The sequence below is a fragment of the Halichoerus grypus genome, chromosome 4, assembly GCF_964656455.1.
Source record: "Halichoerus grypus chromosome 4, mHalGry1.hap1.1, whole genome shotgun sequence".
Taxonomy (NCBI): Eukaryota; Metazoa; Chordata; class Mammalia; order Carnivora; family Phocidae; genus Halichoerus; species Halichoerus grypus.
This window is the reverse complement of record NC_135715.1, coordinates 92,051,217-92,070,359: the sequence shown is the minus strand read 5'-3', so window position 1 is coordinate 92,070,359 and position 19,143 is coordinate 92,051,217. Positions and strand designations below refer to the sequence as shown.

Below are 19,143 nucleotides of genomic sequence, written 5' to 3'. Positions count from 1 at the left end.
AAGCCAAGGAATTGTGCTGACTGCTCCCAAACGAGTCTTTTTTCTAAGGACCAATTCTGACCCACCGAGGCAGCCCAGCCACCTACACCAATGCCTTCTAAAGCACAGCTTACCTTGTAATTGCTAGAGTTCACCCAAGAGGTAGCAAGCCCATCCACAAGTTTATCTAACATGGTCTGGTCATGTTCAAGGTCAGCAGACTTCTGTTTGTCTGAGAAATAGTCTATAAGTTCTTGGCCAACCTGCAGTCGTTTCCCCACATCCTTCTGCAACACCTGTGCCAGGCAGGACTCCATGCGAGGCTCCATGGTGGAATTCAAATCCAGATCCGGCAGAAGCTAGAGGGCAGTCAGGGTGACACCCTCCCAGTAAATGTACCCAGGAGGTTGCCTCTTTGTTCGCTGAAAGCTACTAAGAGCCTGTGTTTCAAAGATGCAATCCGGGGAATGACAACAATGCACCATGTGTGTCTGAAGAGCAGCTGGTAGGATATTAAAAGTCCAATTTAAATAACTAGTAGAAGATAAAGGAGTGAGTGGCCGAGTGAGGTTCTACTATTGGGTCTGAAATTCTTCATAATTCAGCAGTCCATTCTGAAAAGGGAAAGAGAACGACAAATCAGCACAGATAACATAACTTCCAAATGTTATGAAACATTAAATCAAAGACAAAGCAATCCGCGCTGCAGAATCATTTATAATCACAAGTGGAGTGAGAAGCATGAACGCTTGGCAACCATATCAGAATAACATAATTATTATTTTTACCAGGAAGAACATGGAAGCCCAAAGCAAAGAGCCAATGAGCTATACAGTTGGTAGGTTGATGTTTTTCACAACTTTCCAGCTTGTAAATGAGCCAGTCAGGAAAGCAATCTTCTGCTTCAGCTAGCATATTTATTTGTATCTTAAATTTTGCTTCCCACCAAAAACCTAACACCACTCTGCGTGTGAATCACTGGAGGTACTGTAGCTTATTGCCTTACTCTGAGTTTTCTAAAAAAAACCAGTGCTGGAAATGGGGCAGGCTCCATAGAAACACCATTGACCAAAGGGGCCGGCCTGGTAACATGGACCAAAGACAGCACCTCCATCAAACTTCTTGCTCGGTAGCTTGACAACAGAATGAACAGTCTTCCCTGCCTCTTCCTTCTCCCTCCAACAAAGAAGAGGGGGTGATGGGAGGGAGAAATGGGAACAGGCCCAAACGCTGATCACTTATGGGACAGTATTCTCAGCTGACAACAGCACCATTTGGACCTGGTATTATGTTATATATAAAATCAGGAGATCTCAAGATCATGTTACGGGAAAGTTGTACCAAAACTGTTTTCATTAGACAAACTCAGTAAGCTGAACAGTTAATCTATGGCTGCTGGAGCAACTGTACACATCTATTTCTAACTTCAATTTCTTCTCTTGATTCTTTTCATTCTAACCTAAGAAGACTCACAGAAAACCTGTCTTCAAGATGCAGCACCTCCCTGACTCTGTACTAAATAGAACTGTTCCTCACAGCAACAGTCAATCCCAGCTCTCAGGGGTTCTAGCAGGTAAATATGAACTTATACATCAAGGAAAATTACAAGTCTGTGCAGAGGAATTCTTCCCCTTTCTAACATCACCTCATCCATCCCTACCCTCAGGATAAAGAGCACAGTGCACTTCCTGAGTTCCAGAATCAGAGACTTCTGACACCAATAGGAATCATTTAAGTCGAGTCATTCAATGCGGAAGACCCTCCTTCAAAAGACCCTGACACACGATTACCCATCTGGGGGTAGGGGCTGGGGGCAGGACAGCATTCGAGAAGACCCACTATCTCACATGGCAGAGGAGATAGCTGCTTTCCAGTCACTTCCATACCCTGGAGCTGGCCCCTCCTTCAATAAGAAGGATCTTCAAGTACATAAAAGCAGCTATTACCCTTCATTCCAATTTTTAGTCCAAACAAAATATCCCCAGTTCCTTAATCAGATCCTATGTTGGTCTAAAGAAGGCATCAGTGATACAGGAAAACTGGAGAAACTAACAGAACCTTTTCTTTCTTGGCCCAATATTAGCCCAAGAAGCAAATCAAACAAGGGTGGGTTTGTGGTGGATTAAAAATGACCACAAATTCTTGGTTTCTTTTCCCCCACCAAGGTGGGGCCTTAGTCCCCTCCCAGAGTGACCCGAAGTTGGCCCTGTGACCTGCTTTGGCCAGTGGCAAGTCAGCAACTGCAAAAGAAAGCAGAGATTTGATAGGCAAGCACTGCAGCTCACCCTCTTAGAATGCCGCCCTGGGCCTGCCATGCGATGAGGAAGCTTCTGGAACTGGAGAGGCCATGTGGAAGAGAACCAACACGCCCCAACCAGCAGCCAGAAGCACTGCCGGACTTGTGAGTGAGTCCACTGGGGACCACTTAGCCCTTTCAGTCATCATCTGACTGCAGCTACACAAATAAGTCTAAGGAGACAAGCAAAAAGAACTACCCAGCCAAACCACAGAATTATGAGAAATAATATTTCATTGTTGTTTTAAGCCACTAAGTTTGCAGTAGTTTGTTATATACCAACAGATAACAGATGTACTCCGCCTTCCCCTAAACATCTATCTTTCATTCTCACTGAAGAGAATCTCCCATCCTTTACTCCTTCAAGGGGCCTAAAATCAACAGACGTTAACCAATAATAATAATCACACAGTTTTTAAGCATCTACTTGAGGTGTCAAGTTCCATTCTAGATTATTTATATATATCATCTTTAATTCTCCAACCAACTGTATAAAGTAGGTATTTAAATCCCTATTTTACAGATAAAGAAACTGAGGTAAGTAATTTTCCAAGGCCACATGGCCAATTAGTTTCCTTTCCCCACCTTCAAACACTTGTGATTGTAAGTCTGGCCTAGGGTGCCTGGGTGGCTCAGTCATTAAGTCTCTGCCTTTGGCTCAGGTCATGATCCCAGGGTCCTGGGATGGAGTGCAGCATCGGGCTCCCTGCTCAGGGGGGAATCTGCTTCTCCCTCCCGCACTCCCCCTGCTTGTGTTCCCGTTCTCTCTGTGTCTCTGTCAAATAAATAAATAAAATCTTTAAAAAAAAAAAAATAAGTCTGGCCTACTTCTGCTCTCACTCAGGGAAAGGAGGTCAGACTTCATGCTCAGGTAGGAAGCAACAGGCAAGAGAACAAAGTCTCCATTGCTAGGAGAGGAATGATCCCACTCACTCAAGTCTCTATGGTAATTTTTAAAATATGTATTATATAAAAAGCTCCCCTTTGATTAGAATTGTCTAAAATTTCTAAATAAAAGTATATGTTTCTTGCAGGTAACTATGCAATAAAGGCTTAACATACTCAAAAGTAGGTCACAAATTCCTACGTACAAAATCCACAGAATGAAAGACACTGGAAGCCGCTAGGCATTAAGCAGACTGGGTTCTCTCTTTTCTCCTTTTCTCCTTAAATTAAAAAAAAGAAAGAAAGAAAGAAAGTAACTGATAATCCTCTCTCTCTTTTTTTTAATTTTATTTATTTATTTGACAGAGGCAGAGAGCACAAGCAGGGGGAGCTGCAGCAGAGAGGGAGAAGCAGGCTCTCCACTGAGCAGGGAGCCTGATGCAGGGCTCAGTCCCAGGATCCTGGGATCACGACCTGAGCCGAAGGCAGATGCTTAACCGACTGAGCCACCCAAGTGCCCCTGATAATCCTCTCTTATATTTATTTTTACTAAACTGGATTTTTAGGGTACCTTTTTCTGATGCTCTTGAGCATTTTCTCCATCTCTGCTTTCAAAGGCCTTCAGGGAATATCAATCACATGGTCCCAGTTCATGAGGTACAAAAGTGCAAAATCTCCCTCCCACTCCTGCCCCAAGTCACCTTGTTTCCCTGCCTAAAAGCAAATAATGTCCCTAGTTTCCTGTGATATTTTTAGCGGTCCAAGTAAATAAATATGTGTCCTTCTCCCTGTACGCCCCCCCAGGAATTTTCTAAGCCAACAAAAATACAAGCAAAATTTCATATAGCAACAGAATTATAAAAATGTTATATTAAAAATGCAGAAAACAGAATACAAACAAACAAGAGGAGGAGGTAAAAATCTCTTCCTTCCACCCACATCCTGTCCAGGCTCTCTACCAGGGAAGAGCGCAACAAGGAAACAGGTCTAAAGCTAACCTGGAACCTAAAGTCCCAGACGTTACCTGTGGCTGGACCAAATAAAAACCAGATCTGTTATATGTAAGGCATTACTGGAAGGCACTGGGACATGAGAGTAAACAGGACTCAGCCCTTACCCAGAGAGAGCTTACAAAACCAGCACAGCACCTACTCACATCAGTTCTGAAATCATCATTCAGGAGAGTGGCATCACACAGGTGACTACCTGACAGCAGTACTAACGTTAGAAATTACTCAGGGGGCGCCTGGGGGGCTCAGCTGGTTAAGCATCCGACTCTTGATTTCAGCTCAGGTCATGATCTCAGGGTGGTGAGATGGAGCCCCACGTCAGGCTCCAAGCTCAGTGGGGGAGTCGGCTTGGGATTCTCTATCTCCCTCTCCCTCTGCGCGCCTCCCCCTCCCTCCCTCTTTAAAGAAAAAAAATAAAGAAATTACTCAGAATGTTGGACTGAATAAATCAGGAGGATGAAAGCTACAGCACAGGGAATACAATCAACAGCATCGTATGTACAGAGACGGTAGCTACACTTGTGAGCACAGATAATGTAGACTTGGGGAATCACTATGTTGTACACCTGAAACTAATGCGACACTGTGTGTCAACTATACTTCAATAAAAAGAAAAAAAAATTACTCAGAATATAACACTATTTCTAAGTTTTAAAAAAAGTTCTACTTGCACACATTTTCCAAAATAAGAGAAATGTAAAAATGATATAAAAGGAAAGGTAGGTACCTTAGAATAGCCAAGTACCTTTCCTCCTCTTAATTTATCAGGCTAAGTGTTCTTTAGTAAGATCTCACCATGAAAGCCATGGAGCCCACTAGATGTTATTGTATCAGGCCCTGGAAAAGGGACACATTCCAGGTGTTTCTGAAAAAATGCCCCAGCTCCTCTAAAACGCCTCCCCAACTGCAAAGGGCCCTTCCATTCCCCAACATCACCACTGTTCTCTGCCCCCAGTACGGCAGTTAGGGTGCAAGCCCCCCAACCTTTTCCTGCCACATCATCTTGGTCTATACCTATGAGGAAAAAACAATAAGAGGTCAAGACAATGGTCCTACAGTCATTCTCCTTTACAGTACCCAGGAAAGTAGAAATTAATAGAGCAATGTTTACAAGAACAATAGCCCTACTCCTGCTAGGGACCAACAGGAAGAAGTTAAAAAATATCAGCTTCAACAAGAATGAAGAAACACGCAATTAGAGAGCCTGAGGTAATGAAAAGAACAACACAGTTAAGAATTCCAGCCTCCAGTCTTGACTCTGCCATTTCCTGAGTGGCACTGGGGAGAATATTGGCTCTACGTTCATTATATAAGATGACGAATGGAAAGGGTTTGCACAGGACATTTTTAAAAATTAGCTCCTGGGGTGCCTGGGTGGCTCAGTCGGTTAAGCATCTGCCTTCGGCTCAGGTCATGATCTCAGGGTCCTGGGATCAAGCCCCACGTTGGGCTCCCTGCTCAGCGGGGAGCCTGCTTCTCCCTCTCCCTCTGCTGCCCCCCCCACTTGTGCTCTCAAATAAGTATATAAAATCTTTTAAAAAAATTAGCTCCTATCTCTATCCCCTTAATTACCATAATTATTGTGTGGCACTTAGGTACCCAACTATAGAGGTATATTAACAATGGAGGATGGGGGGAGGGTGGGAGAGAACAGAACCAACTATAAACTCTGCTCTGTAGACTTCTCCGTAAGAGAAGTTACAAGTAGGACCATTTTTACCTACTAGTTCAAAATAAGTTAATATTTCTCATAAGTCTGTGGGTTGGCTGGGCCCAGCTAGAAGGTTCTTTCTACAAATCTCGCCTGGCATCATTCATGCCACTGTTGTCACCTGCCAGCTTCACTTGGGTTCAAGAGTCCACAATGGCATCACTCACATGTCTGACACACTGATGCCGGCTGTTGGCTGGACCTCTTGCCACATAACCATTCAGTAACCTAGCCTGCAGCTCTATACAGAGCATTCCAAGGTAGCAAAGGGGGAAGGTACCAGGCCTCTCAAGGCCTAGAATCTAGAACTTGCAAATCACTTCTGCTACATTCTGCGGTCAAAGCAAGTCACAAGGCCAGCCCAGATTAAGTGTGAGGAAATGGATTCTACCAATTAACAGGAGGGCTGCAAAATGTTGCGGTCATGTTTTTCAATCTAACTAACACATATACTTTCAATGGATATTTGCAGAATGAATAAATGGATAAATAGATGGGATGAGTACATTTGTATTCTGGTTACCCATTACCAGTTAATCTCAATTATTTTTATTGATTCATCATATATCACATCTCACTACAGAAAATACAACAGAAATAACCATAATCTATAGCTTGACTTGAAAATGCTTCCAACTTACTTGGAGAGAACAAAATGCACAAAAAGCTTGTCAATGTAATAATTCAACACAAACATAGGGTGCACATTAGATTTCACAGGTGGAATATTGTACCCGTCAAGTAAGGAGTATGTGTAAGTACTGTGGCAATTCAGAAGGGATGGATCGAGAAGGCCTGGAATGACCAAGTTAAAACTACATATGTCCGGGGCGCCTGGGTGGCTCAGTTGGTTAAGCGACTGCCTTCGGCTCAGGTCATGATCCTGGAGTCCCAGGATCGAGTCCCGCATCGGGCTCCCTGCTCAGCAGGGAGTCTGCTTCTCCCTCTGACCCTCCCCCCTCTTGTGCTCTCTCTCTTTCATTCTCTCTCTCAAATAAATAAATAAAATCTTAAAAAAAAAAAAAAACTACATTATGTCCATCAGATAATAGGGTGCACTTAATAGGGGAAATGATAAAACTTAATGGGGGGGGGAAGCATAAGCAAATGAGGGAGGGAAACACTTGTAAATGGTTGAGGGAAGAAGCGTGCTGAGACCGTGAAATACCTGTGACATAGGTGGGCATCATTACTCTCATTTCAAAGATAAAGAAATGAAACTCAGAAAGGCTCAAAACAACAAAAAAACTGCCCAGAGTTTTAAAGCTAATAAGGTCAGGCAGTAATTGAAAACCAGAGCTGCGTAGTCTTATGGCTTGTATTCTTAACACTATACTACAACACTCTACTACCACATTGAAAATCCAAAGTACAGGCACTTACTTAATATTGAAACACAAAAATGGTAAATAGCTATAGCATGTGGGGCATAAGAAGCAGAGGATTAGGAAACAAATCAAATCACAAGTACTGAGGAAGCTTTAATAAAATAATATTCCATGTTATAGTACCAAGAAGGACAATTTAAACTAGCAGCACAACAAAGTGAATAACAAATCAAAAATCTCTCTGGAAAATATGTAGAAAGCAGTCATAATACTTTAAAGGTCAACTCCGGAAGCCAGAAATTAGCAGAATTTACTCACATTCAGTCAAAAGCGGTGTGTTTCTATCAATAAGACAAACTTTTTTGCACTGTAATGATTTCTATAATATGATCTGAAATTTTACAAAGACACTCTGCCTTGCCCTGCCAGCAACAAATCTCTGTTCTCACTCTTCCTTCTCTTCCCCCTCAGCCCACCCACTTCTGAGCCCACACATTCACTCAGTGAACATTTACTCTGGGCCTGTGACATGACTGGCGTGTACTATGCCAACGGCCGGAAATCACAGAACGTAAAGCTTGGCCCAGGCCCCCGAGGAGGAGCCCACTGCCCGGAAGAAGTAAGAGACAGAAATGCAAATAGCTGCAATAGTATCGGGAGGAGTCCTAAGCAGGATGTTTGTAGAAGGTGCTGCAGGTGGCAGAGAAAGGAGACGGAAGGCTGCCTGAGGAAATCCAAGTGGGAAGTTCAGGGCCGGGGCAGGGCAGCTCACGCCGAGCAGATACAGCACTCACTCTCCCAGCCAGCCCCGGCTTTCATTTGTCAGCCAGCGGTCACTGGCTAGCTCGAGGCAGATTGGACCTCCAGCCTCCCTGTCTCCCTCCTTCCCTGCCTCAGCATCCTTCAATGGCCTCTCTCTTCAGCCACCTCGACCTCTAACCTTCCGGGTATCTGCTCTCAGGTATTAGCAAGCCCTCCTCGTCTCTCAGCTCCCTGTCATGTTCTGCAATCGGGCTTTGCAACCACAACTGCCCATCCTTCCAGCTCCTATGCTCAAGCACATGGCCCCAGCCTCCTCAATTCCATAAAACGCCTTCCCAATTTGACCTTCCTTTTAGTCTGGATTCAATTCCACAGGGGTGTTAAGAGCTTGAAACTACCCTCAACTTTCTCTCCCTCTGGGATAAGCTGCCTAGTAAGTCCAAACCTTGGAAGAACCTGACACACAATCAGGTGCCTTCTCGTGCCTTCATCATGCTGAAGGAACATACACACGTGTCCATCCGGTTTCATTTTACACTGATAATCTCAAACTTCACGAAGTATCCCAAGCCAGCACCTCAATTCATGTTCTCTAGTGAGTTTGCTCTGCCCTTCTCTCCAAAATGACTTTCCCATCTTCTCCCCAAGGGCCCTTGTACCCTGCCCTGCAGCCTGCACCCTTCTCCCTCCCAGGACATCAGCTGCACTGATGCGCTTCCTGCTCACCCCGAAGCCCCTCCAATCGGGCTTCACCTGCCACCGCTCCCCTGGAGCTGCTCATCAGGATCACAGATGACTTCCATGCTGGCAAATCCAAGCAATACTTTTCTGTACTTTGCTAACTCCAACTCTCCGCAGCATTCCAAAGCTTGTGACTCCATCCTTCTTAAAAAACTTCCCACTTCGTGAAAACAAATGATCACGCCTTCCTGCTACTTTTCTGGCTGCACCTACTTGAGTTTCTCTAACCATCTCTGCTCTGCTTCCAGAGCTGTTGAGGGGCTCAGAACGATGCCTCTCATCTTCTGATCTTGCTCACTCCAAAACACTCAGCATCCATTGCCATGAATTTAAAAACTGCCTTTAAACTGATGACTTTCAAATTGTTCTCTCCACGGTATCTCTGAACTCATAGCCCACACTGGCCTCACTCTTGCTCTTCCTTCTACCTTAAATACTGTCCATATGCCTACAGTAGCCTGGCTGCAGGCCTCCGGGCTTCAGCTTAGAAGTCACCTCCTCAACAAGTCCTTCAAAGACCACTCACAGGAGGGCCCCCCTGTCACTGCACCCCATTCCCTTCCCTCGAAACACTTACAAGTTATAATTCTATCGCATGTTTGTTTACCTATTTGCTGTCTGTTTTCCCACAGGACTGTCAGCCTTACGAAGGTGCGGATCTTGTTTATTATGTTCACCTAATGCCTGTAACTATGCCTGTTACACACAAGGCACTTGAGAAATATTTGTTAAAAGAATGAAGTTTGGGGGCGCCTGGGTGGCTCAGTTGGTTAAGCGACTGCCTTCGGCTCAGGTCATGATCCTGGAGTCCCGGGATCGAGTCCCCCATCGGGCTTCCTGCTCAGCAGGGAGTCTGCTTCTCCCTCTGACCCTCCTCCCTCTCATATGCTCTCTCTCTCTCATTCTCGCTCTCTCAAATAAATAAATAAAATCTTTAAAAAAAATAAAAAAATAAAAAAATAAAAGAATGAAGTTTGTTTGAGCTGAAAATCAAAAGTCACTGGCAATCATTAATTGAGTTCATTTTCTTCTTGGGGAGTAGGAGTAATTGGAGGGTAGGAAGAATGTAAAAAACATTCCAGGTAAAAGGAATGTGCAAATACATACAGACAAAGCACAAACGCAAGAGACTGTCAGAGGAAAACCAGCAATTTGGAAAGGCCAGAGCACCGGTTCCCAACCTGTAAACACTAACCTCACCTCTGAAATGAGAGTGTTCAGTTATTACAAGAATGTTTGAGCATTCTTCCATATGCACACCAAACGTTACCCATGAACTGAGTAAATCTTCATAGCCACAATTTTTCAAACTCAGGTACAAACAGTTATGAATTTTTAAAGACAAAGATAATGAAATTCTTTTAGTTTGATCATTTTTCTCAATTAACAAACACTAAAAATTCCACTTCTGTAGAGCTCTGTGATGCTGGACACTAAAAAGAGTTCTTAGCCTCAAAAAGTATGGAAATAGGGACGCCTGGGTGGCTCAGTTGGTTAAGCGGCTGCCTTCGGCTCAGGTCATGATCCTGGAGTCCTGGGATCGAGTCCCGCATCAGGCTCCCTGCTCAGCGGGGAGTCTGCTTCTCCCTCTGACCCTCCCCACTCTCATGCTCTCTCTATCTCATTCTCTCTCTCAAATAAATAAATAAAATCTTAAAAAAAAAAAAAAAAAAGTATGGAAATAACCAGTTAGGCACAGAGCAGAAAGACTGGACGCAGACAATGGCCAACAATCATTTCCTAGCCCCAAAGTCAGGAGGCCTTCGTTCAGGGAGCTCTATACAAACCATCTATGAACAGCAGAATCAGGAGACTTTGGGTGTGCATACAATTATTTTCCTGGGAAAGATATTAAAATCTGGAATTATTCAAGTGATCAAAACACCGTAAGATTCTGCGGTGGGGGGAAAAATTAGAGTTAATCTATCTATCTATCTATCTATCTATCTATCTCAATCACTCACCCCAGTATGAATAATAATTAACTACAATGAAGTCAGGACAAAAAACAGCCATAACATATAATGCAAATGCCCAAAAAGGAATAAAAGAAGGTTCACCATATTCCATTGAAAGGGCAGGCCATATGAATAGAAAAAAAAAAATCATGAACACTGCTTAACTTCTGGTGGTGAGATTATAGATTTTTCATTGCACTTTTCTGTATTTTCTAAATATTTTCTATAATGAATATGTTACTTTCATAATTACCAATAGTAAAGCACTATTCAAAAATCAGGCACTGCCATCTCACAATGGAGGAAAATCTCCCCTTCAGTATTACCGTGGGTATATAATGGAATATAATGTACAACTGTCAATGAAATGTCAAACAAGGAGAAAGTCTGAAATTCATAAGAAGATGGAAGTAGTGTACCAATTACTTCCACAAAATATGTGGTGGTGAAAAACAATATGCTGGTGAAGAAAAATGCCAGAACAAAAAGAAAAACAAAACAACAACAACCCGACAACTCCACATTACTGTACATATACTGTAAGAAAATAACAGAAGATACTACATCAGCACCAGATAACTTCTTAGTAACAGTTAATACTTGCCTTCACTAGTATTTCAATGAAGTAATTTTTAAAAATTTTTTGGATTAAAATATTTAAGTATTAAAATATCAAAAATATTTAAAATAAAATAGTTTTGTCTGTAAGTGATAGCTTTAATTTTGTTTTTGCTTCTCCTGGGGCAGGTTTAAAATAATAAAAGTTGTTTTCTACTTTTATTCTGCTCCTCAAAACTTCCTCAAAGATGCAGCAAGATGGATATGCATTGAGAATTGCCAAAATTTGGTGATAAGTGCATGAGGGTTGTTAAACTATTCTCTTTACTTCCGTTATGTGTTTAAAATTGTCCATAGTTTTTTTTTAAATTTCACTTTATTTTTTTTTAAGATTTTATTTATTTATTTGAGAGAGAGAGCACAAGTAGGGAGAGGAACAGAGAGAGAGGGACAAGCAGACTCCCCAGTGAGCGGGGAGCCCATCGTGGGGCTCAATCCCAGGACCCCGAGATCATGACCCCAGCCAACGTCAGATGCTTAACCGACTGAGCCACTCAGGTGCCCTGTCCGTAATATTTTTTTTTTAAGATGTATTTATTTATTTTAGAGAGACAGAGAGTGTGTGTGCATGGGGGGGGCAGAGGGAGAGGGAGAGGGAAAGTAGACTCTGTGCTGAGCCCGAAGCAGGCTTGATCTCATGACCCTGAGATCATGACCTGAGCCAAAACCATGAGTTGGACGCTTAACTGACTGAGCCACCCAGGCACCCCTGTCCCTAATTTTCTTTTTTAAGTATTGTAAAGCTTAAGTCTACTTGGTAGAAAAAAATATGAAATACCTGTAATAAAACTGTTCATTAACTAAACAAATTAGGATGTGAAATTATATTAAATTATACATATATAGTACGATATAGCCTACATGTAGAAAGAATTATAGAAAAAAAATAGAATATGTAAAGTATTAAAGTGTGGCCCCTGGGGGCGCCTGGGTGGCTCAGTCCATTGAGCAGCTGCCTTTGGCTTGGGTCATGATCCCAGGGTCCTGGGATCCTTGCTCAGTGGGGAGCCTGCTTCTCCCTCTGCCTGCCACTCCCCCTGCTTGCACTCTCTCTCTCATTATCTCCCTCTCTGTGTCAAATAAATAAAATCTTTTAAAAAATAAAAAAAATAAAAATAAAGTGTGGCCTCCGAGTAATAGGTTTATGAGTTTCTGTCCTAATTCTTAAAAATTTCTTCTACTTTTTATATTTTTTCAAAAGAAGAAATAAAGCTTTTAAAAGTCTCAAAACAGAAGAGCAGTTATTTAATAACACCCAATTTTATTCATGCAAGAACTATAAGACCAAAACTAACTGAAAACATCTCACTATTCACTGCTGACTCTTCCTCTCCCAATGCAAAATATTTAACATACACACAAGACTGCTGTGAGCATTAGCATACCAAAGTGTTACCTCAACAACACAGTTACCCCGGGGAGGAGAGAGAGAATCATAATATAGATTGCAGCTTCCCAAGGAAGGATCTTACATGAAGACAAGAGACCTCAGTAGAGAACCAGCTTATTGGGGAGAGGAGCCTCGTTAGAAACAGAATAAGACTGATAAGTTGGCTCATCTAGAAAGAGGGGATGTAAATTTCTACTCAATCTAGCAATACTTGACTTCTGTAGTATTTTTCAGAGCTTCATTATCCTTTCACAGTCCTGGTCAAACAGTATCTCTTTTTTACTTGTTTACTATACTAATGAAAAACAGATCACTAAACCTAAACTCCTTACATGATTTTTTTAGTAACAGCTTTACCAAGATACAATTCACATACCATTAAGTTCACCCTCTTACAGTGAGTATAATTCAACAGTTTTTATTATACTCCCAAGGTTGTGCAACCATCACCACTGTTAAAGAACATTTTTATTACCTCAAATATAAAACCTCCTATCCTTTAGCAGTCACTCCCCGAAGCCCTCCCCTAAGGCCATGAAAACCAATAATCTACTTTCTGACCAAATGGATTTGCCTATTCCGGACATTTCATGTAAGTGAAGTCATAAGATATGTGGCCTTTTGTGTCTGGCTTCTTTCACTCAGCATACAATTTTCAAGGCTTACCCATGTTATAGCATGTATCAATACTTCATTCCTTTTTATGGCTGAATAATACTCCATTGTAAAGATATACCATATTTGTTCATTAACTTACCTGTTGATGGATATTTGGATCCTTTCTACTTTTTGGCTATAATAAATAATGGTACTACGAACATTCCTGAACAAGTTTTGTGTGGAGATGGTTTTAATTTTCTTTGATACACAAATAGGAGTTAACTAGAATATAGGATATGGTAACTATGTTTAACTCTTGGATGAACTGCCAAACTATTTTCCAAAATGTCTACACCATTTTACATTCCCACAAGCAATACATGAATTTCCCTACAGCTTCAGCAACACTTATTGTCTATTTATTACAGCCATTTTAGTGGGTGTGGAATGGCATCCCATTGTGGTTTTGATTTGCATTTCCCTAATGACTAAGGACACTGAACTTCTCTTCATGGGCATAGCCATCTGAACATTTTCTTTGGAGAAATGTCTAATCAAATCCTTTGTTTATTTTTTAATTGGGTTATTTGTCTTTTTACTGTTGACTGTAAGAGTTTTTAGATAAAAGTCCTTTATTAAATATATGATTTCCAAGTATTTTCTCTCATTCTGTGAAGTGTGCTTTCACTTTCTTGATGGTGTCATTTGAAACATAAAGTTCTCAATTTTGATGAAGTCCATTTGTTTTTTCTTCTGTTGCTTATGTTTAAATATCATACCAAAGAAATCACTGCCTATTTTACCACAATGAAAAAGAAAATATTGCCTAATCCAAGGTCATAAAGATTTACACCTGTTTTCTACTAAGAGTTTAACAGTTTCAGATCTTACATTTAGTTCTGTGATTAATTCTGAATTCATTTGTACACACAAATGAGAAAAGTGTCCAAATTCATTCTTTTCCATGTGGATATCCACTCGTCCCAGCACCATTTTTTGAAAAGACCATTCTTCCGGGCGTGCCTGGGTGGCTCAGTCGGTTGAGCAATGGACTCTTGGTTTCGGCTCAGGTTGTGATCTCATGGATGGTGAGACTGAGTCCTGCACTCATCGGGGAATCTGCTTAAGGATTCTCCCTCTCTGCCCCTCCCACTGTGTGTTGTGCTCTCTCTCATAAATAAATCTTAAGAAAGAGAGAGAGAAAGAAAGAGAAAGAAAGAAAAGAAAGAAAGAAAGAAAAAGAAAGAAAGAAAGAAAGAAAGAAAGAAAGAAAGAGAAAGAAAGAAAGAAAGAAAAAGAAAAGAAAGAAAGAAAGAAAGAAAGAAAAGAACCATTCTTTCCCCCATTGAATTGTCTTAACATCCTTGTTGAAAATCAATTGACTATAAAAGTAAGATTTCATTTCTGGACTTACATTCTATTCCACTGATGTATTGTGTCTATTCTTATATCAGTACCAGACTGTTGTGATTACTATAGGTTTATGGTAAGTTATGAAAGTCCTCCAACCTTGTTCTTTTTCCAGATTGTTTTGACTATTCTGGAAATACAAGGGACCTCCTTGTATTTCCATATGAATTTTAAGAGAGGCCTGTCAATTCCTACAAAACAGGCAGCTAGCATTTTAACAGTGAGTGTACCAAATATGTAGATCAACTTGGGAAGTACTGCCATAGGTAATCTGATCCATGAACATAGGCTGTCTTTCCATTTACTTAGATCTTTAATTTCTTTCAATGATGTTTTATAGTTTTCAGAGTATAAGATTTATACTTTTGTTGTTAACTTTATCCTAAGTATTTTTATTCATTTTATAGCTATTGTGAATGGGATTGTCTTCTTAGTTTCATTTTTGAACTATTCATTGTAAGTATATAGGAATACAACTGATTTTTGTTTATTGATTTTACATCCTTCAACCCTGCTAAACTCCTTTATCAGTTCTAATAGGATGTTCTATATACAAGATCATGTCATCTGCAAATATGGTTTTACTTCTTTTCCAATCTGGATGCATTTTATTTCTTTTTCTTGCCTAATTGCCCTGGTTAGAGCCTCCAGTACAATGTTGAATAGAAGGGTCTTGTTCCTGATCTTGGGGAGAATGCATTCCATCTTTTATCATTAACTATGACATCAGCTGTGGATATCTGGCCTTTATCACATTAAGGAAGTTCCCTTCTATTTCTAGTTTGTTGAGAGCTTTTATCATAAAAAGGTGTTGGATTTTGTCAAATGCTTTTCCTTCAGCTTTTGAGAGAATAATATGGTTTTTATCCTTTATTCTATTAATATGGTATATTACATTGATTTTCAGATATTAGATCAACCTTGTATTCCTGATATAAATGCTACTTGGTCATAGTATATAATCCTTCTGATATAGTCCTGGATTCAGTTTGCTAGAATTTTGTTGATTTTTTACGTATATATTCAGAAAAGACACTGGTCTGTAATTTTCTTGTGATGTCTTCGTATGGCTTTTGTAACACAGTAATAACATGCTCAAAGCATTTCATCCTCCTCCTCATTTTGAAAGAGTCTCTGAAGAATTTGCATTTGGTAGATATGATAGACTCACCAAATGTGAAGTCATCTGAGCCTGGGCTCTTTTTTGTGGGATGTTTCTTGATTGTTAACTCAACCTCTTCACTTATTATTGATATATTCAGATTGTCTATCTTTTTCTTGAGCCAATCGCAGCAGAGCCTTTCTATAAATGCATTATTTCATCTAAGTTATTTAATTTGTTGGCATATAATTGTTCCTAGTATCCCCTTATCATCTTTTTTATTTCTGTAAGGACAGTAGTGATGTCCTCTCTTTCATTTCTGATTTTATTAATCTGAATCTTTACTCTGTTTCTCTTGGTCAGTATCTTTTCAATTTTTGGTCTGTTGATTTTCACTGCTATTTTTCTCTATCATTTATTTCTAATCTAGTCTTTATTTTTTTTCTTCTGCTTGCTTTTGGTTTATTATGTTCTCTTACTCATTTCTTAAGATGGAAGTTTAGGTTATTGATTTAAGATCCTTTTTTTTTTTTTTAAAGCTTTTTTTTTTTTTTAAAGATTTATTTATTCATTTGAGAGAGCGAGAATGAGAGAGAGAGACAGAGTACACGAGAGGGGGGAGGGTTAGAGGGAGAAGCAGGCTCCTTGCCAAGCAGGGAACCCGATGTGGGACTCAATCCAGGGACTCCAGGATCATGACCCGAGCTGAAGGCAGTCGCTTAACCAACTGAGCCACCCAGGCGCCCTTAAGATCCTTCTTTAATTGAAGTATTTAAAGCTATAAATTTCCTTCTGAGCAATGCTTTCACTGCATTCCCTAAATTATGGTATGTTGTTTTATTTTTTGGCATGGAGTATGGTAGGCGCTCAATAAACACTGTTGAACAATGAATGAGTTTTGTTTTTTTGATATTGTGGTAAGTCATACATAAGAGTTACCACTTTTAAATGTACAATGCAGTGGTATTAAGTACATTCACACTGTTGTGCAACCATTGCCACCATGGGATGGTGTGTTTTCGTTTTCAACCATCTCAGAATATTTTATTATTTTCTTTGTAATTTCCTCTTTTACTCACTGATGAGTTAGGAGTCTGTTGTTTAGTTTCCCAATTTCTCTGTTATTGATATCTAACTTCATTCTATTGTGATCAGAAAGAGAATAAACTTTGAATGATTTTTCATCCTTTTAAATTTATTGAGTCTTGTTTTATGTCTAACAGATGGTCTATCCTGGAGAATGTTCCACATGCACTTGAGAACCACGTGTATTCTATTGCTGCTTGGTGCATGATTCTATATATGTCTGTCCCTTAATAATTTAAGAATCTGTCTGTACCTAGACCACGTTTAAGAAAAAAATTCTCCATTACCTAAATCTTAAATTTTTCATGGTATCCCCTACTTTTTATACTGCTTACATATCCCATATTTACATATTTAAAAAATCAGGTCTTAGGGCGCCTATGTGGCTCAGTTGGTTGGGTGGCTGCCTTCGGCTCAGGTCATGATCCTGGAGTCCCGGGATCAAGCCCCACATTGGGCTCCCTGCTCAGCAGGGAGTCTGCTTCTCCCTCTGACCCTCTCCCCTCTCATGCTCTCTCTCTCTCATTGTCTCTCTCAAATAAATAAATAAATAAATAAATAAATAAATAAATAAAATCTTTTAAAAAAAATCAGGTCTCCCCTTTAAAAAAAAAAAAATCTCAGTTCTGGTACCATATTAAGAGTTGGTTTCTGGGGCATCTGGGTGGCTCAGTCGTTAAGCGTCTCCCTTTGGCTCAGGTCATGATCCCAGGGTCCTGGGATTGAGCCCCGCACTGGGCTCCCTGCTCAGAGGAAAGCCTGCTTCTCCCTCTCCCACTCCCCCTGCTTGTGTTCCCTCTCTCACTGTATCTCTCTCTGTCAAATAAATAAAATCTTTAAAAAAAAAAAAGAGTTGGTTTCTAAGAGCAAAACCTGCAAAAAAGGTAAGCCAAAAAGATACTTGCATGAGATATTTTTTAAGAGGTTTCTGAAACATGAAATCCCCAGACTTAGGTGAATAAGAAGAGAGGCAAGCATTTGATATGTCATTTGATAGCATGACAGCTGACATGGCCATCCCAAATTTCTCAAGGGAGCTGGGTTACACCCAGTTGAAAAAAGAAAAAACCCTATTAAGTACTGGTTAGTCAATGTGAAGACAGAAGGCATAAAAAGACTTGGGGGACAGAAGCAGGGAGAGTTTTTCCTGTTACTGCATAAAGTCAAGCTATTAAGAAGTAGTTTAAAATTCAGCTTTCATTTCAGCAATTTAGAATAAGCAAGGCAACTTCACATTTGAAACAATACTTTCCAATTCACTAAGTAATTCTACAAATGCTACTTTTATCAACCCATAAAACCTCTCTATATGATTATTACCCTCATACTATTTTACAGAAAAGTTAACAGATTCAGAAGCAAAGTAACTCCCACGTTACCCAGCAAGTATGAAACAGAATCAGGATTTGAACCTGAGCGTCTAACTCCAAATCCAGGACTGTTTCCACCAAGTCACAGGTACTCCTCACCAACACACACAGGTCTCTGAGTACTGTAGACATGTATATATAATTTACGAAAAAGATCCACAAAGGAAGGATATATCCACCATACTTAATGTTACCAAAATAAGAGAGCCTGAATTGAGAGAAGCCACTAGAACCTGGCACAGCACCACATAGTAAGCAAGTGCTTCATCAAGAACAAATGAAGAGGAAGAACGATATGCATCCCCACAAGTAACTCGAGGAGAGTAATCAGCAATCTTTAGTTCAGGGGGTTTAGTATTTCCCATAGATACTGATGGCAAGCCAAAGCCATGATCATAAAAAGGAAAAAGAGAGAAAGAAAAAAGGGGAATGCATAACCATTGGGGGACACTAGGTAAAGGATAAACAGAAATTCTGTACCATTTTTGCAACTGTTTGTGAATCTATAATTATTCCAAAATGTAAAGAAGAAAAAAAGTGAAAAGATACACGTGATGTGGACAGGCTCTTGGTACTCGGTTCCTAAGTCCACTAAATACCTATTGTGCCAGCCAGCACTGCCTTCAACAAGCTCCAGGTTCACTGGGGAAGAAGACGAGTGAGCAATCTTTTCTAACACAGTATATCAAGGTGCTTTCCTGTAAGACTACTTTTCTGATGACTCCCTAATAAACCGGGAAAAAGGAAAGACTGCACCAATGAAACAAATACAAGGGCACCATTGGGCAGAACTCTGTCTTACTTGTGCGCTGGCATGAAAACACATGCTTTGCTTACTCTCACCCTCCCAATCCCTTGCTTCCATTCCTGGCTCCAGCAAGATTCATACTGAAGACA

General features: G+C 40.5%; 1 protein-coding gene across 1 annotated transcript in view; it reads right to left on the bottom strand.

Moving 5' to 3' along the window:
* CLASP1 (cytoplasmic linker associated protein 1) overlaps positions 1 to 19,143 on the bottom strand; it is a 262,760-nt gene that overhangs the window by 229,764 nt on the left and 13,853 nt on the right. Inside the window, exon 2 of the mRNA XM_078070663.1 lies at positions 114 to 593. Within this exon, the coding sequence (XP_077926789.1) occupies positions 114 to 308 (195 nt within the window). The 5' untranslated portion in view covers positions 309 to 593. The remainder of the gene's footprint in view (positions 1 to 113; positions 594 to 19,143) is intronic.